This window comes from Delphinapterus leucas, chromosome 18 (genome assembly GCF_059928025.1).
Source record: "Delphinapterus leucas isolate spDelLeu-1000000601 "Yukka" chromosome 18, BTC_Dleu_Yukka2, whole genome shotgun sequence".
NCBI lineage: Eukaryota > Metazoa > Chordata > Mammalia > Artiodactyla > Monodontidae > Delphinapterus > Delphinapterus leucas.
Window position 1 is genome coordinate 71,302,521 of NC_143146.1, and position 27,405 is coordinate 71,329,925.

At 43.3% G+C, this 27,405-nt stretch overlaps 1 protein-coding gene across 1 annotated transcript in view; it reads right to left on the reverse strand.

The window, feature by feature from the left end:
• The window catches only part of B3GLCT (beta 3-glucosyltransferase), a 109,013-nt gene that overhangs the window by 64,930 nt on the left and 16,678 nt on the right, over positions 1 to 27,405 (reverse strand). The window contains exons 3-4 of the mRNA XM_022574597.3: positions 23,583 to 23,622; positions 10,477 to 10,586 (exon numbers count right to left, since the gene is read on the reverse strand). Coding sequence (XP_022430305.1) covers positions 10,477 to 10,586; positions 23,583 to 23,622 — 150 coding nt within the window. The remainder of the gene's footprint in view (positions 1 to 10,476; positions 10,587 to 23,582; positions 23,623 to 27,405) is intronic.

Below are 27,405 nucleotides of genomic sequence, written 5' to 3' on the forward strand. Positions count from 1 at the left end.
AAATAAGTGGCAAATGAGCTATTATATAGCAACTGAAATTATAATAATGAAGACATTATGACAATGGGAATGTCTTTCTGTCAAATGTTAAAACACATAATTCCAACCATGTAAAACAAAATCACAGATGAATAGAGACTGGAAAGGAGCCAGAATCAGAAGGATGAAATTATTACATATATGCTTTAAAATATATTTTAACTAAAAAACTGTTTTGAGCAAAAATAAATACGAAAATGTGGTTACCAAACAAGAACCACCCTTCCGAGTTTTAGGAACTATACAAGTGATGTCAACAAGTATTACACCCAGACAGGTAACCTCTGCAGAAAGGCTGTGAGGGCGCTTTCCTGGCAGCGGTGCAGAGGCAGGCCTACGAATACCTTCTGTCATGACAATTTGCAGCAGGCAAAGGTTCAGTCAGCGCAAAGGAGGAGTTATATTCTAGACTAAAATAAACTCTCTGGATTACTACTGGGTTACAATCTTTCCTATCTCCATTACTTTCTGTTTACTAAATCACATGCCTGGATTTTGTAATTTGCTTCAGTTGGTGAACACAAAAATGGCAATCAAGTTTTCTGTACCCCTGTATCTCCAAATAGAAACATTTCAAAAACTAGTATGCTATGTTGATAACTATCTCCAAATATGTGTGAATACCTTTGTCTTAAAAATATAAAATAGGTCCTCCCTTGATACTCAGAAACCTGGTCTTGATTAACTCTTGATTAAGCCAAAGCCATTCTACTTATAAACTTTTGTCTACTAATCCTCAAAAAGGACCAAGAGCTTTTAGTCTTGTTTTATATATGTGTGTGCATATATATATATGCATGTATGTTTGTCTGTGTGTATATATTCTGTGTGCGAATGCTCACAGACCCAGACTTAGATACACACATACTCATATGTATTAGCACCTCTAAGATAAAATAATTTAAAAGGTCACAATAAAATTTTCCATCAAATGATCTTATCTCAGTTCTTACCACTCGGGATTGTAGTAATTTATGTTCTTTATATCTACTGTCTGTTCTATCCACAAGAATTAAACCTCCTTAAAGATGCCACATCACCACCTGACAGCACTTTTAGATGAAAATAGAGTTTTTTAGTATGTAATTGCAGGGATGAATGAGTTTTCAAACGAAAAATCAAGGAAAAAGTAAGAAAATGTTCTATCAACAGAGCCCTTTGGAATAAAAGCTAAAAGCTATAACAAAGGCAGTCATGCCTGTCAGCAATCTAAATGATGCCTATTCACCAAACCATGATTCTATTTCAAACCTAAAAGTTGAAAGTAAAATTCTATCACAAATGAGATAACACCATAACAGAGGCAAGCATAAAGGGACTAAAAATAATCAAATATGGGTAAATGACAGAAAAGGAAAAAAAAAAAGAAAAAGTTGATCACAGTAATTTAAACATCTTACGTTAACACTATTTGTCTTGTTGAACCAAAATCTACCTTTATTTCCATCACTGGCATCTACTGCTATCCTAATAAGCATTTTGAAGTCAGAAAGCCTACTGGACCTTCAGGCAGTACCTCCTTTGAACATTTCTTATCATGGCATATTCACATTTAATGCCATTAATAATTACTGAGAACCAACAAATTCAAAACCAACACTCTACTTCATTACCTGTTTCTCATACATATTCATCGTCTTCATTTGGGAGAGGGTTTTGATTGCATAGCTGCGCCTTCTAAAAATGCTTTGAGAATGGAGAAGGCCCATTATTCTTGATATGGAGGCAGAAATCATTAAAAATTTATATCTAGAATTAGTATGAATGAAAAAGCCAACATTTGAACATGGATCAAAGTAGATTAATATTTTAAATGTCATAAATGACTTTATTAGGCAAATTTAGTTTTGAACCACTTTAGTCTTTCTGCCTCTGTCTGGAAAAAGTTCAACTAATTTAACTCCACGATGCTGGCCTCTTCCCTTGTCAACAGACTATTTCCCAATATTCGTTACTTGTCCATACCTTAATTTAAGTTCATGAGTTTATGGTCTAATTTGGTCTCATTATTCAGACCAAGTATTAAATTAGAAAGCAAAAACCAAGATATTTGTTCAGTATTAGGCAAAAGTTCTAAACGACTGAATCCTGCTTTTAAGACTGATTCCAGTTCAACTGTATTTCCAAATTCCAACTATTACATAGTTCTTAGGCACTGAACTTTTAGACCAACAAATAAATCATGACAAAATTTAACATCTGTTTATTGTTATTTCTTCCATAAGAAGTAGGTCTATCTTATGAGGATATATCCTGTTTGGAACATACATCAGACAGATTTACTAGCCTTTACAAACCCAGGATTCACATGTGGACCGGGAGACTACAGTGATGCTATAATGACAAACATTCCAGGAATCTGAGCCTATGTTAAAATATATTGTTTTCCCCAGAAACCTGTCATTTCCTAACAAGAGAAAAATATTACCTCATCATTGATATAATTTCTCTTTATTAAATATTTACTTTGAAATGCATTACTATGTACATTTTTATAGCTCATATAACTCTGTTTTAACGAATCATTCACTCATTCGTGAAAGGCAATAAAGCTTAGCATGTAGGGACCTGATTTCTGGAGGCAAAGTGCTTGCATCAGAATCCTCGCTCCAGCTCTTCAGCCTTGAGCAAGTTCCCAGACCTGCCTGTGGTCTGTTATCTCATCTCTAACATGGCGGTCACAACAGTCCTGGGGTCAAGTGAGTTAATACATGCCAAGCACTTGGCACAAGCTTGCATGTGATGGTTATTAATATTATTATGATGGTACAATATTTGCTGAGCAACTACTATGGGCCAGGCGCTGTTCTAGGAACACAGGAAACATCTGTGAAAAGACCGGGCAGAGTCTTGGATCTGACCTCTTGCATCTCAGGTTCTAATGCAGGATACAGGCAGTAAGCAAATATATCTAGAATATAATGCCAAGGATAAATGGTATTAAAAAAAAAAAAAAAAACGCCGGGTAAGGTGAGAGAGGGCACAGACCACTGTTTACGAACTGGCGTGGAATTCCTTGCACACAGCAGCGGCAGCGATCTGCCGCCTGGCCCCGTGATTAAGGCCCCACCTGTGTGTCAGCAGGCAGATCAGAACTGAGACGCAAGCCTGGCCGCACTGCTCGTTAGTGATGTGAGCGTGGGCAAGTCGCTCAATCCCTCTAAGCCCGTTTCCTCTCTGCAAATGGGGAGAATTACAGACACCACTTCATAGACGTAGAGAAGCTGACGCTTGAAGGCGGTATAGTGTACTGACATGAGCGCGAGGTAAAGTAACGGCCATGGTGAGCACTCGGTGAACGTCCGCTGCGGGCACTACTATGGCTTCCAACCCTCCTCCAGGGTCTCTACTGCAGACCCCGGCGCCACGTGTTAGGTGTCTCACTAGTCCCTCCAAGCCCACCTCCCCAAATGTGAACTCATGGTAGTAGCTCACAGAGTAGCTGAGCCCTTTGCCAACATCCCGCGAGACCCGAGATTTCCTCTCTCCATCAGTGGGGGTCCTCACAGTCGCCCCGGCAAACTCTTCCTGTTTCTTCAAGGCTCAGTTCAAATGCCATGACAAAGCCTCCGCTGCCCTCTCCCGGCAGGGCGGGCGGGCTGCTGCCTGGCCTGTGTTCTCATGGTGGCTGCTGCTGCGGCTGCAGGAAGCGACATGCAGTGCCCCGCCCCCCATCACGAGCCTCCCCGAGGGTGGCACAGGCAGGGCGCCCCTCCACAGTGACTCACCGGGAAAAGGTCGCCCTGCAGGGCATCACCCGCCCCAGAGCACTGGCCTCCTCCAACACGTGCATGCATGCATTCCCACCTCACTTGGTCCCCTGGGCACCGACGTCACCACCAGGAGAGTGAGATCTAAAGTGACCACTCGGGACTTCCCTGGTGGCACAGTGGTTAAGACTCTGTGCCCCCCCATGCCCGGGTTCAATCCCTGGTCACGGAACTAAGATCCCACATGCATGCCGCAACTAAGAGTTTTTGCATGCCACAACTAAGGAGCTGGCAAGCTGCAACTAAGGAGCCCACCTGCCACAACTAAGACCCAGCACAACCAAATATAAATAAAGTAAGTAAATAAATAAATAAATAAACCACTTGTACGGGTCCCTAGCTCCAGACTCAGAATCCTGCGTGGCAACGTCCAGCTGGCCACCCTCCATGAGCTGGGGAGACCCCGAGTCTGGCCTCTGAGGTCCTGAGTGGGCCGAGCCCACTCCCACCAGATTCACACCAGGTAGAAATCTCCGGTAAGGGAAGGTGTCCAAATGCTGGGCACCAAACAGAGACCCACATTCACAACATGGTGTGAAGAATTCATTACAGCTGAGCAAGCCCCAGAGGACGTGCACTCGGTCTCACTGCTCTGTTTTCTCCTGCAGCATCTCGCCCAGGCCCTTGCCTAAGTAAATACTCCACAAAGATTTGGTAAATGGATGCATAAATTCTTACTCAACAGCAAGGTAGTAAGAACTCCACTTTAATAAATAACTTAACATGATTACTTAACACCTACCGATTAAGACAGAAAACAAACTTTCACTAAGTAATTTAGCATCCAGTTGCTCTCACCTAAAAAGGAAAGTTTTGTGAAAGCGACTTGATTCTCACAGCTAACCTTTCAATGAAGCACCTCACGCTGTCTCCTTGCCAATATGATAACGTCTAAAACTAGAAAACACAAGGCCACTTTCTCAAGCTTCTTCACGCTCATCTGTGAAAGGCTTTGCTTCCAGCTTTCCTGCCTTATCGCATGGAAATGAGGTTTTTTAAACTAATGAGCCAAGACCTAACTCTTCTTGAGAAAACAGTGATTTCCAAAACTTTCTGTGAATAAGCAGAATCATTTATTTGTAAGGCTGTGATTCTGCCAGCTTTTAAATAAAGTTCGTACCACAAAAGGAGGCAACAAAATTGGAACCGTCTGCTCTCTTCAGAAGCTATTTAGCTGCGGGAGGGGAGAGTATGGAGGTTTCTAAGCAGCTAGTCTGGCCCCTTTGGGCCTAAAACAAAAAATGTAATCCATTATTGCCATAAAATGAAATTCACAGGGGCACCATAACACCCCTAAAAAGAAAACCTTATAAGCCTAACCCACTTCTGAATTTTCTTTTCTGTATTTGGAGGATGCCTTAAAAATGCGTCCATACGTAGATGTAGAGAATGGACTTGAGGACACGGGAAGGGGGAAGGGTAAGCTGGGACAAAGTGAGAGAGTGGCATGGACATATACACACTACCAAATGTAAAATAGATAGCTAGTGGGAAGCAGCCGCGTGGCACCAGGAGATCAGCTCGTGCTTTGTGACCACCTAGAGGGGTGGGATAGGGAGGGTGGGAGGGAGGGAGATGCAAGAGGGAAGAGATACGGGAACATATGTATATGTATAACTGATTCACTTTGTTATACAGCAGAAGCTAACACACGATTGTAAAGCAATTATACTCCAATAAAGATGTTAAAAAAAAAAAAAAGGGTCCATAACTTATCCGTGGTTCTGCCCCTCCCTCAGGTCCTGCCTTCATTCTAAATTCAGCCTGTCCCCTCTCTGAGTAGTCACTCCTACAGGGGCTTATTCCCTGTCTCCCATTCAAAGTGATTCCCCAACCACACATGACCTGTGCCTTGTGCTAAGATCATACTTCAGAGTCTTCAAAATGTACATGAGTCTTTATTTTACTAGAACCTAGTTTTAAAAAAACACAATGATGCTTTCTCCTCTCTCCTTTATTGCCTCCAATTTAATCTTATTTTGAAATTCCTTTGGCGAACATTAATGGCTTCTATAATTTTAAGCAAGTGTTGATACATTTCTGAAGGTGCAGTAAAAACTATGTCAATCTAGGATCAGCCTTGGTTACCGGATCCCAGGTCCCAGAAGGGAAAAAATACTCTCATTTGACAGCCTCTCCATCACAACATAAACTCAAGCTTCTCCAACAGAGTCTTCGCCAGAGACCGAGCTGACTGCGCCCATTTCACGTAACAAAAAAAATAAGAATTTTCACACAAACACTGACTCAAGAAGGAATTTTTTTCAAGTTCAAAAAGCAGAAGTCAAATCACAATTGACACACAGATGCCACGCACATAACAGGTATTTAAAACAAAATACACTCAAGGGCCTGATTAATTCAGAGATTGTTGCACAAACTCTCCTTATGGGTTTCTGTTAGCCTTACCTCCACCTGGCTTTTGTTCATGCACCTCTTTGTATAGTCAATCTTTATAAGTTCACATTACCCTTCCATCTGTAATGCAGGGAGAAAACACTCAGGAAAAACGGTAGCACTTCTTCCAAATCTGCATTCTTCTATCTGTAGATGTACATTTAGGAACCCTGTACTGGTCAACCATATTACCAGCTCTACTTTCCATCCATTTTGATCTAGAAAGATCACTATTCCTGCTAAAACACGCTTTACTCATCCCCCCGAAGAAATCCTAGGTCCCCTGGCATCCTAAAAGCAAACCTTCCTGATGACTCATGTCTTCGTCTTCCAGATCTGGTTCCCTGTTCCAAACCAACATCCCTCCAGCTAATTTCCTGTCTCTCCTATCGGATCTGATAAAAGTCTTCCTTCATGTGCTGTTTACATATCGCTCTACTTCCTAAACAGCTTCATGACCACCGTCTTTCTCAAGGGCCCCATGGACTGTCTAGAGATGTCCTGTTACGTTCAAAAGTACCTAATGTAGCTACAGATGTGCAATGAATATTGTTGAATAGATATTTTAATAGACTTATTTCGGATTTCTAATTTCTACTTAATGATACAGTCATTTCTATTATGAGATCGTTACCATCTATCTTATAAGTAATTCAAAGAACTAGAGTATCTTTTCTAAATCCTCTCTAACTCTGCTCCACCACAATCCAGAATGGTTCTCTGTACATAGGAAGCACTTGGTAAAGTCTGCTAGCTTCCTGACTAGAAGAACTATATCATTATAGACTTCAAAACCATTATGAACTGCCTTATAAGCATCAAACCTGGAAATGGGAGTGACAACTCACAATGACCCAGATTGTTGCAGAAAACAAGGGAAACAGCTTCACCACTCTGGTAACAACTCCGAGTACAGTGTCATGTTTCAGATAGAAAGTTCGCTTAGGCTCCTGTTTTTATACTCAAATGAGAAGAATGAAAAACGTTTGTGTTTTCAATAAGACCACATTTTAGCACCTTGAGGCGAAACAGGCGTAGGCAATGACTTGCCAAAGCAAAAGAGAACAGCTAGAAGCAGATGCCTAACTGCAGAAACCATTAAATTTCTGCACCTTAATTTTTGGCAGATTTCGTAGTCAAGTGCAACCCGACAGGAGTAATGAATAAATAAACAGCAGTTCTAGACATCTGGTGGTGTGGAAGAGATATTTTGGACTATCAGATAAATATTCAGATGGTAAAACTTGTGGCTGATTCCTCCCTCACTAAGCAACTGTGGTGAATGCTCGTGGTGGGCAAATCGATGGAGAAAACCAAAACTGCAACCTGAAGACCTAATGATTCAGGTCACAGGTGACATCCTGTCCCGTTAGAGGCACAGCACATACCTGACAAACCATGGGGCTGACCCCTCAGAGGAGCCAGCCTGCTTCTGCCGCAGCACTGGGGATGCCCTGACAACTCTGCCCTGGATTCGGCTGTCCTTGTCTTCCCCAGCTGACGACTAGGCTGTCAGTTCTTTTTCAAGAATATGTCGATTTCTTAAACCAAGTTCCAGTCAAATTGCAACTAGGGAGCCATTACCTGCCTCTCCAAGTGACTTTGCTGCCCTATAGTCTCTGCATCTCAGCACTTAATTCTCTGCAGTTAATCTTCTTTCTCTGTTTTCATGTAGTTCTAGGTCAGGGTAGCTCATCATTGCCCCAGGTATTGTCTACAGACCCGGTGTGAGCTTTCGACAATCTGCGGATCTCCAAGATGCTATTCATGGAATAAATTCAACTTTAAATCACATACATAACATAAAGAACTCTACAAAGAGAAAAAAATGAACCAGTATCATGTACAGATGCAAACTGTAAAATCTTTCCAGCCATTTCAACTACCAAAAGACTTGTTAACCCAAATATGAAATTACCTAAGTTGTAACAGTACACCCTGGATCTCGTGAGCAAATTAAATCCAAGTGCTAAAACGAAATTCTGTCATAACTACTTCAGTACTCATAGCTGGCTTCCATGCTAGGAAAGAATTGAATAAGAAAAACAGACTATCTGATAATTAAAGGGAGGTTTCCAATTGCTTTACTCTAGACTCCATTTATTATCACAGAAATTAGATGCTGGGGGAGAGGGGTTTGCTTGATGATACTGCTTTATTAGGTGCCTTTAAATGTAAAACCAATATTGCCACCTAGTGGCAATCTAAGCCACCAGCTAAACAGGTGGTCTAAATGGCAAACTGTAAATGCAAAGGACAATACAAATTAAGTAGAAGCATACTGAAACTAAACAGACGCACAGAATAAACTGCTAGAAAAGTTCAACACTTTAGAGAAATAGAGATGTTTCCTAACCTTTCTAGGAAAGGTTACCACAAGCAGAACACTGAACATGGTTGAACCATATTACAGCGTGTAACCAGGATGTTACATTCTTATGTTTTATACTGACCTCAGAGACCTTTAGAAAAGAGAGACACAGGGCTTCCCTGGTGGCACAGTGGTTAAGAATCCGCCTGCCAATGCAGGGGACATGGGTTCGAGCCCTGGTCCAGGAAGATCCCACATGCCGCGGAGCAACTAAGCCCATGCACCACGACTACTGAGCCTGCGCTCTAGAGCCCGCGAGCCACAACTACTGAGCCCTCGTGACACAACTACTGAAGCCCACGCACCTGGAGCCTGTGTTCCGCAACAAGAGAAGCCACCGCGATGAGAAGCCCATGCACTGCAACGAAGAGTAGCCCCCTCTTGCCACAACTAGAGAAAGCCTGCGCACAGCAACGAAGACCCAACGCAGCCAAAAAATAAATAAATAAATTTATTTTAAAAAAATTCATAAAACACACATGAATCTGCCTCTACAAAAGGGAAGGTACTTCTGGGAACAAGGTACAGAGATATATGTGCCCTTAATTCGTGTATGAATTCAAACGATACATAACTCTGTCCTGACATCATCACTGATTCACAGTTTGGGGTAACAGCCAAGGCCCAACTGAGCTAAATTCCATGAATGCTCACCCGGACCCCACTGAGGGACTATGTGGGGCCCTGCTCCCCGACCCCCGCAGAGGCCTCTACCAGAGCCCACGGAGGAACCCCAGCCTGTCAAGGTTGCTGCAGGACTTCCTCTCTGATGGAATCTGAAAAGGTTTAGTAGAAGAAAATCTCCGAAGTTGGGTTTCCAGACAAAGGGGAACTTAAAACTCATCAAGCTGCTCCTATCTCCAAGTACCTCCCCCCCAAAAAAACAAAAAAACCAACCACCTGTCTATAGCCTGCAACACTTTCCTCTCCCTTGAGAAGGTATGAGGAACCGACGGTCTGTCCTTGCGGGGACGTGGGGAGGGTGGATGAATTTCATACGTAAAGCATTTAAAGATTAAGCACAGTAAGCTTTACTGTCAGCAGTGCCTTGACCTTGAATACCACTTACAGCTGTTCATTTTTCCATCGATATCTCCAACCCTTTATTTCCCAGCTCCCACCAACAGAAAGAAGCTGTCTGTCAAACACACAGGTCTCTTGTCAGAGAACTCTTGATGGCTTTTACCTCCAAACAGCACTTCTGTCTTGAAGGCCACAGCCATATAGTGGAGCGGGCTGGGTGGAATTTCTTTGCTTGGCTAAAAAAGAAAGCTCCTATATGGCAGCACAAGAAGGTAGATCTTCCTTTGCCCCAAACCTCCAGCATCATTCAGAACAGATTTAAACTCAGCTCACGCCTGTTTCAAACATCATTAAAGTGTACCTGGACGTGTCAATCTTTCTCTCCATAATCCTTCTTGGATATTACATTATAAATCAAATCAAAAGTTCAATTAATAAGATCCAATTTAAAAACGGATTAAGAAACTCACAGAAGAAGCACCGCACTAAGGTTAATGAAAGTGTTATTTCAACATAGAAATTGCCATAGAACTTGTTACCAGAATTTTGAACATCAATTATCTTTGCTATTTTAAGCTCTGCCTTTAAAAAGTTATTTCTTCCACTTTTTTCTATCATACTTTATGATGAAACCATGATAGTCCTATACATTTGTATAATTCTCTTAAAAATATATATATAATTTAGAATACGATGCTTTGAGCATTAGAAATTAACTAGAGCATTTTAAACAATATAGTCCATATTAAGCCAGCAAAACAAAAACGAGGTATTTTATCTCAATAAAATTGATCATCTATGGACCAAGAGCTTTGGAAAACATAAATGAATCAAGTAATAAGTAAGTATCTGACATTCCAAGTCACCGCTACATACCTGGGTAAGATCTGCAGCTTGCTTTAAGATGCTTTGTTTTAACTGTTCTGCTTTCTTTGCATGAAAAGAATTACTTTGACTCTGGATGACAAATGCAATTCCTTTTAAATCTAGAACAACAACAACAAAAAGTTTTCAGGTATTTTTTTAACAAGGACTGAAATAAACTTGAAAACAAGTCAAAAAAAAAACAACCACAAGGCAAGCCTTCAGGCAATAAACCCTTAGGGGAAAAAAATCAATTTGTATGTAATTCTAATAACACAATCTCCCTTTTTAAACTGATCTCTGCAACTTCCTTCCTAGAAGTTAGTAAGTAAATAAGCTCGCTGTACTAGACCAAGTCTGTGGTAACAAACTGTGACATTGCTCCTGCATCTGTCAGAAAGTACGCAAATGTTAATGTGGGAAAGAACACTCACTTCCCTCGTCACTGAAAATCCAATGTCTGCAAGAAGCCTTTTAACAATTCACACATAACCCTACAGTGTGTCTACCTGTTAGGGGCTGCATTGTGTCCCCCAAACTTCATGTGTTGAAGTCCTCACCCCCAGCACCTCACAATGTGACCTAATTTGGAATTGGGTCTTTACAGAAGTGATCGAGTTAAAGTGAGGTTATTAGTATAGGTCCTAATCCGATATACAGTACTTGGCGTCTTTATAAAAAGAGGAAATCCGGGCAAGAGACACACAGAGGGAGGATGCTGTGAAGACACAGGGAGAGGACGGCCACCTGCAAGCCAAGGAGGGGGGCCTCTGAGGAAACCAACCCAGCCTCCAGAACCGGGAGACAAACTTCTGCTGAAGCCACGCGGTTTGTGGCACTTAGTTTCATCAGCCCTAGCAAACTAACACTCTACCTCAAGCACATTCTGGACAGCCCTTCAAGGTGACGCTCAGCAATGACCTCACAAGGCACCTGGCCAGGATGCAGTGTTATCTCCAGGAAAACAGCCACGATTCCACACAGCAGGGCTGTGGCGGGAAGGGCTGCGTAAAAGCCTGTCGGCAACAGTGGCCATAGCTGCCGCCAGCTGAGACTGGCTTCGGGGCAGCCGGTGTCTTGACAGCGTCCAGGCGAGGGGAGACCACAGACATCTCGCCGCAGACAGGGCTGCTCAGGCCCCGCACCAGGGAAGCACATCAGGCCTGCCCAGGTTCTGAGCTCGTGATAAAGAAAAGAGACTGCCGTTGTGTCAGGACGCTGCCACCAGACAGGGGTGCTGGCCGAAGGCAGATGTCACAAACTTTTAGCCTCCAAGCAACACGGATGGACCTGGAGATGATCATACTAAGTGAAGTAAGTCAGACAGAGAAAGACAAATATGCAATATCACTTATATGTGGAATCTAATAAAAAAAATACAACTGAACTTATTTACAAAACGGAAATAGACACAGACTTAGAGAATGAACCCCTGGTTACGGGGTTGGGGGAGGGTTGGGGGGAGGGATAGACTAGGAGTTCGGGGTTGACATGTACACGCTGCTATATTTAAAACGGATACCCAACAAGGAGTACTGTACAGCACAGGGAACTCTGTTCCAGCACTCTGCCATAACTTAAACGGGAAAAGAATTTGAAAAAGAATAGACATATGTATACGTAAAACTAAATCACTTTGCTGTACACCTGAAACGAACACAACACTGTTAATCAACTATACTCCAATATAAAATAAAATTTTTTTTAAAAATTTAAATTTAAAAAACTGTAGCCTCCAGCAGGCTGACAGTAAATGAATGTGAGGACCCTCCCCCCACCAGGAGCTTTTCACTTTAACCCCTCGACTCAGGGCCGCTAACTTGGTTTTAATTTATTCCATTATATTTTATCGTTCTCATGTTCAGTTCTATAGTTCCATTCATTTATTCACTCAAATATTCATACAACAAATAGCTCCACAGTGAGCAGTCCAGATCCTAAAAATAATCCAAAATGCTCTCTGGTTAAAACTCAACAAAAAATTTAAAAGGAAATGCTGAACAACCTGCTGAATATGACCTCATTCTTTCTTTGTAGGAGTTTATATAAATATGAACCCTCCACATACCGATCTCTGTTTTAAATCAGTATAAATCAGACACACAGATAAGGTTCAAACGGGTATCTTCTACTTCAACTGAAATGTAACCTTCGATCCACTACATCTGAAACACTAATGTAACTGACTTATCAAAATGAGAAGTATTTATTTTTTTAAGACTGGAGTCATTAAGCCTCAGAGAATAATTTTTGCAAAATTTAATAAAGTTGAAGATGCACATGTGCAATGACCCAGAAACTCCAGCCTTATTAGTCATCCTTGAGAAACTCTCAATGCGTGTACAAGGGAATGTAACAAGAGTGCTCACAGCAGCACTGTGTAAAAAGAAAAAATTGGAAGCAAACCAGATACCCCCTAACAGGATACACAAATTGGACTACTACACAGCAATAAAGATTAACTGACACTACGTGGATCAAGCCAGATGGATACTGGAGATGAACCCTACAGACAGAATGCTGAAAAAAGCAAGGCACAAGGGAATAACCATACAGTATAAATCAATGGTTTACAAAAATATAAACACAAATATATAAAAAATGGATATATACCATATATATGCATGTGTACATATCAAATATGGTGTGAAAGTATAAAAGACCACAGGAGAATGATAGACACCAAATCAAGATAATGGTTTAAACGCTACAGCTGTGTTAGGAATATTTTATTTCTTAATCTGAGTGGTAGATACACCATGTTACTCTTTGTAGCTTCCTGTATGTTCAAAATAATTCATAATAAATTTTTTTAAAAGAGTACCTTGGACTTCCCTGGTGGCGCAGTGGTTAAGAATCCTCCTGCCAATGCAGGGGACACAGGTTCAAGCCCCGGTCCGGGAAGATCCCACATGCCACGGAGCAACTAAGCCCATGTGCCACAACTACTGAGCCTGCACTCTAGAGCCCGAGAGCCACAACTACTCAAGCCTGCGCACCTACAGCCCGTGCACCGCAGCGAAGAGTAGCCCCGCCTCGCCACAACTAGAGAAAGCCCGCACGCAGTCATGAAGACCCAGCGCAGCCAAAAAATAAATAAATTAAAAAAATTATTTTTAAAGTTAAAAAAAAAAAAGAGCAGCTCCATCTGTCAAAAGGTTAACCCTGCAGGAATCAACTCCCACCACCTCCTCTACCAGATCAGCAAAGTTCCCACTGTTGGCACAGAAGCAGCTCTTTGGTGTGGGGAAGAGGCTTGGGGAGAAGAAAAAAAGCGAATTCTTCCCCTTTTCATATCTGGGTCCTGTGCTATTTCCTCTGCTCCTGAGAGATCATCCCCTTCCTTTATCAAGTGCTTGGATCTCGCATGCTGTGTGCACTCATTCAGCAAACATCTCCAAGCCTCTCCTAAGCACGAGGATCCAGGAAACACAAAGGAGCAAGCGTGACCCCAGCACAGGAGTCTAGCTCAGAAGACGCCATCACCGCACGAGGCCGTGGGTGTCACTGCAGAGCCAAGCGGGGGCCCTGGGGGCACAGAGGAGGAGAGCCAGTGCAGGGAGAGCTTCTGGGGAGGGGTGTTTCCTGAGTTTCCTCTAAAATGCAGCAGTGGGACTTCCCTGGTGGTCCAGTGGTTAAGACTCCGCACTTCCACTGCAGGGGGCATGGTTTCAATCCCTAGTCGGGGAACTAAGATCTCACATGTGCACAGTGCGGCCAAAAAAATAAAATATTAAAATTAAAAATTAACATAAAAAAATTAAAATGAAATAAACATTTAAAAAGTAAAAAAAAAATAAGACAGTTTCCTACAGACTCAGGCACAAGGTAGCAGATCAGTGGCAGAAAGAAGAGAGTTATCACAGAGCCCACAGCCCACCTTATCTTGGTAGCAGCCCTGAGAGGTGACCAGGGAGTTTATCGGGCATTTCTGAGAAAAGGATGAAGGGAACAGTCAGTGATAAAGTTAGAGAGGAAGGCTGCGTCAGCCAGATCAGATCAGGAAGGATTTATGTGCCACGCAACGAGGCCGGGTCTATAGATTAACAGCTTTCAAACTGGGGAAGGGCCCCAGAGCACTCTGGGACCCCAGATAGCAGAGCCTCCCCAGAGGATGTGATGAGGACGCCAAGTCCTGGGGACACCCAGGGACGACTTTTCCAACAGAGAGAGCAGTGAAGGTTCGGGACAGCCAATGGAGTGTTGGGCCCTGAAAGTATTACAGTTAGGGGAGGCTGTGCGGTGAGGTAAGGAACGGCATGCGTGTGCTGGAGTTACCTGTATGAGGCAAAAGCGGAAAGGTGTACCCAGGCCCTACAGCCCTGACACAATGAACGATGACCACGTTCAGCCCTACCCCCATTCCAGGAAAGAACCAGCATGGTACAGTTTGGTTCTTAAATTCCTGCTGTTCTTTATACATCGGCACCAGGAAGTATTTCCTGACATACGTCCTAAGCCCTCCTGGACTGCATCGCATTCTGGCCGAGTCTAGATCTCCTGGTTTTCTTCTCTGTTCATCCCGTTCAACCACTTGACTCTTAAGCTCTCACTGCCTGGTCAGTGGAACCAAATAAGACGATTCCACTATTTCCCCATCCCTTTGCTGATACCTCCCTAAACCCACTGCAACGTGCCTTGAGCAAACACAGTCACAACTCAAGACAGACTGTCACTGTATCTCCTCCAGGAATGAGTGATAAATGGGTCACACACTAAGTACCTGACAATAATGATGAGTGTGACGGGCGAGAAGGGAAGATAGTCAAGGATACAGCGAGGACCCACTCGGTGTTAAAGCCGACGGTAGCTGTAGAACTTTCAGGAAACAGGACCAGAGATGGCTACAGAGGGAGCCCTGTAGGAGGATTAACTCTTCTGTGAAGAGGAAAGCAATCAAAGGTGGGGACACACAGTTCTTTGAGGCAGAAGCCCAGTGTGTCTCCCTTTGCTAGCAAAGCAATAAAGCTATCCTTTCCTTTTTTTTTTTTCTTTTTTATAAATTATTTATTTTTAGGTATGTTGGGTCATCGTTGCTGTGCACAGGCTATCTCTGGTAGCGGCGAGCGGGGGCTACTCTTCATTGCCGTGTGCGGGCTTCTCATTGTGGTGGCTTTTGTTGTGCAGCGTGGGCTCTGGGCACACAGGCTTCAGTAGTTGTGGCACACGGGCTCAGTAGTTGTGGCACACAGGCTTAGTTGCTCCATGGCATGTGGGATCTTCCAGGGCCAGGGCTCGAACCCGCGTGCCCTGCATTGGCAGGCAGATTCTTAACCACTGCGCCGCCAGTCATTGGTTCAAGATGCTGGAGTAGAAGGACGTGCTCTCACTCCCTCTTGTGAGAGCACCGGAATCACAACTAACTGCTGAACAATCATCGACAGGAAGACACTGGAACTCACCAGAAAAGATACCCCACATCCAAAGACAAAAGAGAAGCTGCAATGAGATGGTAGGAGGGGCGCAATCACAATAAAATCAAATCCCGTAACGGCTGGGTGGGTGACTCACAAACTGGAGAACACTTATACCACAGAAGTCCACCCACTGGAGTGAAGGTTCTGAGCCCCATGTCAGGCTTCTCAACCTGCGGGTCCAGCAACAGGAGGAGGAACTTCCAGAGAATGAGACTTTGAAGGCTAGTGGGATTTGACTGCAGGACTTCGACAGGACTGGGGGAAACAGAGTCTCCACTCTTGGAGGGCACACACAAAGTACTGTGCACATCAGTACTCAGGGGAAGGAGCAGTGACCCCATAGGAGACTGAACCAGACCTACCTGCTAGTGTTGGACGGTCTCCTGCAGAGGTGAGGGGTGGCTGTGTCTCACCGTGAAGACAAGGACACGGGCAGCAGAAGTTCTGGGAAGTACTCCTTGGCATGAGCCCTCCCAGAGTCCGCCATTACCCCACCAAAGAGCCTGGGTAGGCTCCAGTGTTGGTTCGCCTCAGGCCAAACAACCAACAGGGAGGGAACCGAGCCCCACCCATCAGCAGACAATGAGATTAAAGTTTTACTGAGCTCTGCCCACCAGAGCAACAGCCAGCTCTATCCACCACCAGTCCCTCCCATCAAGCCCCTTAGACAGACTCATCCACCAGAGGGCAGGCAGCAGAAGCAAAAAGAACTACAAACCTGCAGCCTGTGGAACAAAAAGCACATTCACAGGATGACAGACAAGATGAAAAGGCAGAGGGCTATGTACCAGATGAAGGAACAAGATAAAACCCCAGAAAAACAACTAAATGAATTGCAGACAGGCAACCTTCCAGAAAAAGAATTCAGAATAATGATAGTGAAGATGATCTAGGACCTCAGGAAAAGAATGGAGGCAAAGATCGAGAAGATGCAAGAAATGTTTAACAAAGACCTAAAAGAATTAAAGAATGAACAAACAGAGATGAACAATACAATAGCTGAAATGAAAACTACACTAGAAGGAATCAACAGCAGAATAACTGAGGCAGAAGAACAGATAAGTGACGTGGAAGACAGAATGGTGGAATTCACTGCTGCAGAACAGAATAAAGAAAAAAGAATGAAAAGAAATGAAGACAGCCTAAGAGACCTCTGGGAAACATTAAATGCAACAACTTTCAGATTATAGGGGTCCCAGAAGGAGAAGAGAGAGAGAAAGAATCCAAGAAAATATCTGAAGAGATTATAGTTGAAAACTTCCCTAACATGGGAAAGGAAATAGCCACCCAAGTCCAGGAAGTGAAGAGAATCCCAGGCAGGATAAAGCCAAGGAGAAACACACCGAGACACACGGTAATCAAATTGGCAAAAACTAAAGACAAAGAAAAATTATTGAAAGCAGCAAGGGCAAAATGACAAATGACATACAAGGGAACTCCAGTAAGGTTAACAGCTGATTTCTTAGCAGAAACTCTACAAGCCAGAAGGGAATGGCATGATATACTTAAAGTGATGAAAGGAAAGAACCTACAGCAAAGAGTTCTCTACCCGGCAGGGAACTCATTCAGATTCGATGGAGAAATCAAAAGCTTTACAGACGAGCAAAAGCTAAGAGAATTCAGCACCACAAAACCAACTCTACAACAAATTGTAAAGGAACTTCTCTAAGTGGGAAACACAAGAGAAGAAAAGGACCTACAAAAACAAACCCAAAACAATTAAGAAAATGGAAATACGAACATACATATTGATAACTACCTTAAACGTGAATGGATTAAATGCTCCAACCAAAAGACATAGACTGGCTGAATGGATACAATAAAAAGATCCATCTATATGCTGTCTACAAGAGACCCACTTCAGACCTAGGGACACATACAGACTGAAAATGAGGGGATGGAAAAAGATATTCCACGCAAATGGAAATCAAAAGAAAGCTGGAGTAGCAATACTCATATTAGACAAAATAGACTTTAAAATAAAGAATGTTACAAGAGACAAGGAAGGACACTACGTAATGATCAAGGGATCAATCCAAGAAGAAGATATAACTATTATAAATATATATGCACCCAACACAGGAGCACCTCAATACATAAGGCAACTGCTAACAGCTCTAAAAGAGGAAACGACAGTAACACAATAATAGTGGGGGACTTTAACACCTCACTTACACCAATGGACAGATCATCCAAACAGAAAATTAATAAGGAAACACAAGCTTTAAATGACACAATGGACCAGATAGATTTAATTGATATTTATAGGACATTCCATCCAAAAACAGCAGATTACACTTTCTTCTCAGGGCGCACAGAACATTCTCTAGGATAGATCACATCTTGGGACACAAATCAAACCTCAGTAAATTTAAGAAAACTGAAATCACATCAAGCATCTTTTCTGACCGCAACAGTATGAGATCAGAAATCAATTATGGGGAAAAAATGTAAAAACGACAAACACATGGGGGCTAAACAATACGTTACTAAATAACTAAGAGATCACTGAAGAAATCAAAGAGGAAATCAAAACATACCTAGAGACAAATGACAATGAAAACACGACGATCCAAAACCTACGGGATGCAGCAAAAGCAGTTCTAAGAGGGAAGTTTATAGCAATACAATCCTACTTCAAGAAACAACAAACATCTCAAATAAACAATCTAACCTTACACCTAGAGGAACTAGAGAAAGAAGAAAAAACAAAACCCAAAGTTAGCAGAAGGAAAGAAATCATAAAGATCAGAGCAGAAATAAATGAAACAGAAACAAAGAAAACAATAGCAAAGATCAATAAAACTAAAAGCTGGTTCTTTGAGAAGATAAACAAAATTGATAAACCATTAACCAGACTCATCAAGAAAAAGGGGGAGAGGACACAAATCAATAAAATTAGAAATGAAAAAGGAGAAGTTACAACGGACACTCAGAAATACAAAGCATCCTAAGAGACTACTACAAGCAACTCTATGCCAATAAAATGGACAACCTGGAAGAAATGGACAAATTCTTAGAAAGGTATAACCTTCCAAGACTGAACCAGGAAGAAACAAAATATGAACAGACCAATCACAAGTAATGAAATTGAAACTGTGATTAAAAATCCTCCAACAAACAGAAGTCCAGGACCAGAGGGCTTCACAGGTGAATTCTATCAAACATTCAGAGAAGAGCTAACACCCAACCTTCTCAAACTCTTCCAAAAAATTGCAGAGGAAGGAACACCCCCAAACTCATTCTATGAGGCCACCATCACCCTGATACCAAAACCAGACAAAGATACTACAGAAAAAGAAAATTACAGACCACTATCACTGATGAATATAGATACAAAAATCCTCAACAAAATACTAGCAAACTGAACCCAACAACACATTAAAAGGATCATACACCATGATCAAGTGGGATTTATCCCAGGGATGCAAGGATTCTTCAATATATGCAAATCAATGTGATACACCATATTAACAAATTGAAGAAGAAAAACCATATGATCATCACAATAGATGCAGAAAAAGCTTTTGACAAAATTCAACACATATTTATGATAAAAACTCTCCATAAAGTGCTCATAGAGGGAGACTACCTCAACATAATAAAGGCCATATATGACAAACCCACAGCAAACATCATTCTCAATGGTGAAAAACTGAAAGCATTTCCTCTAAGATCTGGAACAAGACAAGGATGTCCACGCTCACCACTATTATTCAACATAGTTTTGGAAGTCCTAGCCATGGCAATCTGAGAAGAAAAGGAAATAAAAGGAATACAAATCGGAAAAGAAGAAGTAAAGCTGTCAGTGTTTGCAGATGACATGATACTATACATAAAGAATTCTAAAGATGCCACCAGAAAACCACTAGAGCTAATCAATGAATTTGGTAAAGTTGCAGGATACAACATTAATGCACAGAAATCTCTTGCATTCCTATACACTAATGATGAAAAATCTGAAAGAGAAATTAAGGAAACACTCCCATTTACCACTGCAACAAAAAGAATAAAATACCTAGGACTAAACCTACCTAGGGAGACAAAAGACCTGTACTCAGAAAACTATAAGACACTGATGAAAGAAATTAAAGATGATACAAACAGATGGAGAGATATACCATGTTCCTGAATTGGAAGAATAAACACTGTGAAAATGACTATACTACCCAATGCAATCTACAGGTTCAATGCAATCCCTATCAAATTACCAATGGCATTTTTACAGAACTAGAAAAAAAATTCTTAAAATTTGTATGGAGACACAAAAGACCCCGAATAGCCAAAGCGATCTTGAGGGAAAAAAACGGAGCTGGGGGAATCAGATTCCCTGACTTCAGACTATACTACAAAGCTACAGTAATCAAGACAATATGGTACTGGCACAAAAACAGAAATACAGATCAATGGCACAGGATAGAAAGCCCAGAGATAAACTCACACATCTATGGTCAACTAATCCATGACAAAGGAGGCAAGGATATACAATGGAGAAAAGACAGTCTCTTCAATAAGTGGTGCGGGGGAAACTGGACACCTACATGTAGAAGAATGAAATTAGAACACTCCCTAACACCATACACAAAAAATAAACTCCAAATGGATTAGAGACCTAAATGTAAGACCAATACTATAAAACTCTTAGGGGAAAACATAGGAAGACATTCTTTGACATAAATCACAGCAAGATCTTTTTTGATCCACCTCCTAGAGTAATGGAAATAAAAACAAAAATAAACACATGGGACCTAATGAAACTTAAAAGCTTTTGCACAGCAAAGGAAACTACAAACAAGACAAAAAGACAACCCTCAGAATTGAAGAAAATATTTGCAAACGAATCAACGGACAAAGGATTAATCTCCAAAATATATAAACAGCTCATGCAGCTCAATATTAAAAAAACTAATAACCCAATTCAAAAATGGGCAGAAGACTTAAATAGACATTTCTCCAAAGAAGACATACAGATGGCCTAGAAGCACATGACAAGCTGCTGAACATCACTAATTATTAGAGAAATGCGGATCAAAACTACAATGAGGTATCACCTCACACCAGTTAGAATGGGCATCATCAGAAAATCTACAAACAACAAATGCTGGAGAGGGTGTGGAGAAAAGGGAACCCTCTTGCACTGTTGGTGGGAATGTAAATTGATACAGCCACTATAGAGAACAGTACGGAGCTTCCTTAGAAAACTAAAAATAGAACTACCATATGACCCAGCAATCCCACTACTGGGCATATACCCTGAGAAAACCATAATTCAAAAAGACACATGCGGGCTTCCCTGGTGGCACAGTGGTTGAGAGTCCGCATGCCGATGCAGGGGACACGGGTTCGTGCCGCAGTCCGGAAGGATCCCACATGCCGCAGAGTGGCTGGGCCCATGAGCCATGGCCGGTGAGCCTGCCCGTCCAGAGCCTGTGCTCCGCAGCGGGAGAGGCCACAGCAGTCAGAGGCCCACGTACCACTAAAAAAAAAAAAAAAACAAGACACATGCACCCTAATGTTCATTGCAGCACTATTTACAATAGCCAGGTCATGGAAGCAACCTAAATGCCCATCGACAGATGAATGGATAAAGAAGATGTGGTACATATATACAATGGAATATTACTCAGCCATAAAAAGGGACGAAATTGAGTCATTTGTAGAGACGTAGATGGATCTAGAGACTGTCATAGAGTGAAGTAAGTCAGAAAGAGGAAAACAAATATCATATATTAACACATATATGTGGAACCTAGAAAAATGGTACAGATGAACCGGTTTGCAGGGCAGAAATTGAGACACAGATGTAGAGAAGAAACTTATGGACACCAAGGGGGGAAAGCAGTTGGGGGGGGGGCGATGGGATGAATTGGTAGATTGGGATTGACATATATACACTAATTTGTATAAAATGGATAACTAATAAGAACCTGCTGTACAAAAAAATAAATAAAATACAATTCAAAAATTCACAAAAAGAAAAAGCAATCAAAGGTTCTCTAATTCTCCTGTTTCTGAGTATATACCATGCACCAACCATTCCACTAAGTACTAATCTCTCCCGGTCAAAAATTATCTCACGCTGGTGTTTTTCTGATGTGAAATCAATGTGATGGTCTTCTGACAAAAGCTGCATAAACAAGTGCCTGGGACTTCAGGCTGGGGGATGGACACACACACACAGGAAGAGCCACTGGAGGGATGTCGTACTTGGTGAGAACCATGGTCACCAGTGAATGTACTGATTAGGCAATGAGTCAAAAGAGGAAAAAAGACTGCCCCACGCTTGGAGTCGGTCACCCAGCCCTGAGCACTGTGAGACCAGGATCCAGGCACTGATTCTGCTGGGATGGCTGCTTTAGTAGCCCCACCGCCATCCCGGTCCTGTAGACTGACGTTAAGACTGTAGCAAATAAGCTCCCTTTGTCGTTTTTCAGATGAACTGATACCAAGTTCAGTTATCACTGGATTTGCCATTTGCAACTTGGAGACTGTAGATTCACTTGCTCAGGCAGCTCCCCAGGTACGTTCAAGACCATATTCCAGATCAGGGCCATTGTTCATTTAAGAACCACTTACTACGAGTAGGCCCACCAGCTCCCACAAAATCAACACACAGCCAAATGCCCAAATGCACAAGGGTTGGCCGCAGAGGTAAAATCTCTGAGGATTTTAAGTCTCCTCCCGTGAGTAGAGGCTCAGCCACACAGGGTGTTGTAATGCAGGGAAGGCAGAGCAATGAACCCCTGTAGCTCCTTAAACACTGCTGCTCTCAAATCCGAAGACTCCAGCCCACCCCCTGTGGTCCCCGCACACCCAGGCCCAGCACAGGCCATCCTACCCTGCCACCCGGAGGGGGGCCTCTCCTATCTTCTAGACGCCTCAGAACCCAGGCCCAGGCAAGGAGGGCCTAGGAAGGAAAGCGTCCCTTTCCCCCGTCCAAAGGCCCACCTCCCAGGTCTCCATGGCCCACCCTGGGATGACTGACAATGATCAAGTTCACACCCTCTAGGAAGAGACCCAAAACACAGAGGCGCGGTCCTGCCCTCCCATCAACACCCTGGGGCCCACTGCCCACGGAATCCGAATCCGAACTCATGGTCACACCCCTGAAGATGCTCACAATACATGGGGAGAAAGATGTGTGTAAAAGGGAGTGCAGACATGAGTGCTGATGGGCTGTGTGGCGGGTACAGTGTGTCTGCAAGGCAGCCAGGAGCAGCCTCGCCCCATGTTTTAACAGAAGACGCGGCTGCCAAGCTGACCCGAAGGGGACGGGCATGCTGCCTGCAGGTCAGCAGTGGCGACCCGGCTCCAAGCGGAGGGCACGTGAGCAAAGGCCACAGCTGACCCTTCATCCCGCGAAGTGTGCCACCCTAAGAACAGCCTCTGTCTCATTTGCCTCTGCGCCCTCACAGCGGCCCCCCTGGCATGGGAATCTGTCCTCATTGGCAACTCAGTAAACTGTGGCCGAGGGAATTCAATCCAACATATTAGCTGTTACTTCCAATATGTCAATCTGAAAAGTGTTCTCCCTGTGTCTTCATGAGGGTAAACACCGGGCTGGGCCAAAGACGGCCTATTTGGACCACAATATTTATCCCATAAATAAAATCAGAAAAGAAAATTCACTTCACTGAAATATAATTTACAAGAAGTACACCTGGATACACACTCTTAAGTTAAAAAAGAAATATTACTCACCTACGTCATTTTTCTCTGATATACCACTTTTCTCCAAATTCTGTATTTTAAATAAAAGAGAAAAAGATAAATCTCGTCACATAACAAAACTAGCAATACACCAAATACATATGTATGGTACATATTAACATTTGGGGGTAGACATTGAAAATGAGAGCTTGGAAATGCTTCCCTAAAGAAAGAGACCAAAATTAAGCGGGGGGGGGGGGGGGCAGCAACAACGTATCAATACTTCTGCATCACAGCAGAAGATTCCTATGGGGCCGTTCCTCTCTGATGTGATCCTAAGCACGTCACTGAATTGAGGTGAGGCTCGCTCTTCCCGAGTAAGATGGTTCATGATGCTCTTGGGAGGGTTAATTTTAAAAACTTGTAAATGCTAAGCATTACAAATATATCAGAGACAGTACCAATTCTAGTTGTGTGTTCCTCAGGTAAATGGGCTCTACTAATTATCATATTTAACATTTTGGGGGCTCAGACGCACTGCCATCAAGAATGACACCACCAGGACTTCCCTGGTGGTCCAGTGGTTAAGAATCCTCCTTCCAATGCAGGGGACGTGGGTTCGATCCCTGGTCGGGGAACTAAGATCCCACATGCCGCGGGGCAACTAAGCCTGCGCACCTCAACTACTGAGCCCGTGCGTCACAACTAGAGAACCCCACGCGCCGCAACGAAGATTCACCGCAGCCAGAAAATAAATAAATAAATATTGTGCTTGCGTGGTACATCTAAAAAAAAAAAAGAATGACACCACCGTGTTCTCTCCTACCTGAGAAGCAGCCCTGAGGGCCTGAGTAGGACCGTGGAGGGGGTCAGCCTCGGGCTCATGAGATTTCATGAGCACAGAAGGGACGTCTCAGAGCTGCAGAGCTTCAGACGCAGAAATCTGGACGTGGGCACATGAGCACAGAAGTACCTGATCCTGATCATGATTAAATCCGGGAGGAGCTCTTCAAAGACTTCTCCGACAAAGCACAGAGTGTCAGCAGCTAAATCTGCCACTTTCATTGTCTTCTCTGGAAGAAGGAATTTTCTCTCTAACTGCCCCTTTCCATTTGCAACGGTACATGCTATAATTATGATAAATGGACGGTGGCAAATACCCCTCCATCTTCTTCACAGACTGCAACAAGAAGTGCAGTTGTGAGCCTTTATCACCAAAACTGGAACAGCTTAAAAGCCAAGACACTGCCACAGAGATGTGTCCTCTTAGGATGCAGGAGGGACCGTGACAGCAGATGGGGAGAGGGGGAGGAACACAGGGGAGCGGCCACCTTCGGTAGCATTTTCTGAAATTATCTTTGTCTCAAGAACAGAAATACCACCGAGTCGAGAAGAGCCTCAGAGTTACATACTGATTTGCTGTACCTCGGGATCAAGTGACACTTTACCTAATCCTGATAAAACTCTTTTCAGAAGAGCCACTAAAGAAGACTGGAGGGCTTCCCTGGTGGTGTAGTGGTTGAGAGTCCACCTGCCGATGCAGGAGACACGGGTTCGTGCCCCGGTCCGGGAGGATCCCACGTGCCGCGGAGCGGCTGGGCCCATGAGCCATGGCCGCTGAGCCTGCGCGTCCAGAGTCTGTGCTCCGCAACCGGAGGGGCCACAACAGTGAGAGGCCCGTGTATCGCAAAAAAAAAAAAAAAAAAAAAAGAAGACTGGAAAGCTCAAGCCACTTCCCTACATGTGCTGAAGCAGAGCCAGGCTATCGTCCTAGGTTAGCGCGTGTGGACTCACTGCCCCTCTGGCCAGGAGCATGGCCTGCGCTCGGGGAGGGAACCCTCGGCTTCCCCTGGGGCCAGGCTGCCTTCTCCTTGCCAGGCCACAGCTTTGGCTGCCAGGTGAGGATAACGGAAAATTGGAGATTTTCGATTTAAAAATAGCACTAGAATGGATGAAGAAAATGTGGTCCCTCCATACAACGGTCTTAGAAAGGAAGGGAATTCTGACATCTGCTACAATATGGACGAACCTCGAGGACATTATGCTAAGTGAAATAGGCCAGTTATAAAGAGACAGAGACGGTATGACTCCATTTACATGAGGTACCTAGGACCACTGAATTCACAGAGATGGAAAGCAGGGTGGTGGGGGGCTGGGGGAGGGGGATGGAGAATTGTGGCTTACTGGGTGCAGAGGTTCAGTTTTGCAGGATGAAAAGAGTTCTGGAGACTGCTTGTGCAACAGTATGAATATACTTAACACTACTGAACTGTACACTAAAAAATGGTTAAAATGGCTTCCCTGGTGGCACAGTGGTTGGGAGTCCGCCTGCCGATGCAGGGGACACGGGTTCGTGCCCCGTTCCGGGAAGATCCCACATGCCACAGAGCGGCTGGGCCCGTGAGCCACGGCCGCTGAGCCTGCGTGTCCGGAGCCTGTGCTCCGCAACGGGAGAGGCCACAGCAGTGAGAGGCCCGCGTACCGCAAAAAAAAAAAAAAAAGGTTAAAATGGTAAATTTTATGTTGTGTATTTTACCACAATTTTTAAAAAATAGCACAGGAGATGATCCAATCCAACACTCCCCTTTTGAAAGTAAGGGAGGCTCAGAAAGATACAGGATTTGCCCAACCTCCAACAGCCATTCCAGCCACAGAGCCAGGATTAAAATCCAGGTCTCTCTCTCCTTTCCGGCGTTCCTTCCTTACACCCACCGGTAATGCGTGCCCGGTCCTCCTCCAGAGGCGTTCTTCGGAAAATACGTGTCATTAGATGGAAATATATTTTGAGAGTACACTAAGAGCAATACCTACAATAAAAGTCACCTTTATCCACAAGTAGAACACAAAAACTATCCTGAACTCAGCGATTCCAGACTAAACAAGCTGGAACAGGAACTGGACTTTCTACCAGATGCCCTGGTAAAACCAAAGAAAATCAACCAAAATTCCACAGCTTTCTATCTGTTATTAAGCACTGAGGCTCCGACTGCCTGACACAATAGCTAAGACGTGTAAACTGTAAAAATAAAATATCCAGGAAATACTTGCATGAGGTGAACTGAAACGGAACCAGAATGGTCTGCAGTAATTTCCCCTTTGAGAAAGAAAATGAGACTAAATGAACGAATTGACAGAACATTTACAATTCTGTCTCCAGCTTCCCTCGTGAAAAGGCTTAGCTCTTCCCAAGAAGAAACACACGGTTTGTTTTATTATCTCTGTTTCTGACACTGACTATCAATACCCATCAAAATGTGCTCACTGTCAAAGTTTTCTAAGTCAACGGGATTGCTACTCAGACAGGAATGACATTTGCTACCAGGGCACCTACCCCCCAGACAGCTCCTACCCTGGCCAGGAAAAGACAAATCCAAGTCACCCTTCCGTACAGGTTTTATTTTTAAGGCACGATAGATTTCAACATTTGCAATCCATATATGAGATGCTCAGTTTATAAATCCTTCATTAAAAGAAGATAAAACAACCACAAAGAATTTGTTATGACATCTTTTAAGAAGAAAGAGACGTAAACTGGCATCTTCTACTCGGTCGCAAACAGTCACCACCCCCTAGATCTCGAATAAAATGAATGAATCAGATGTGGTCATTTGTTGTAAGCTGGGCCCGTGCTCTAATTCTGCCTCTACCATGCACTAGTTCAGGGCTCGGCTTCAGTGAAACAGGAATCACAATTACAAGACCTACTTGCCAGGGGTGTTGTGAGGGTTTCGCTAGATGACGTAATGTCTGCCCAAAGCAAACGCTCAGTAATTATTAGCTCCTACCCTTTTTATCCTCCTCCTCATCCACTTCATATGAAGTCAACAACCGCCAGAAAAGACATTTAACTGATAAAAGCAGGAAGGTCTATGGT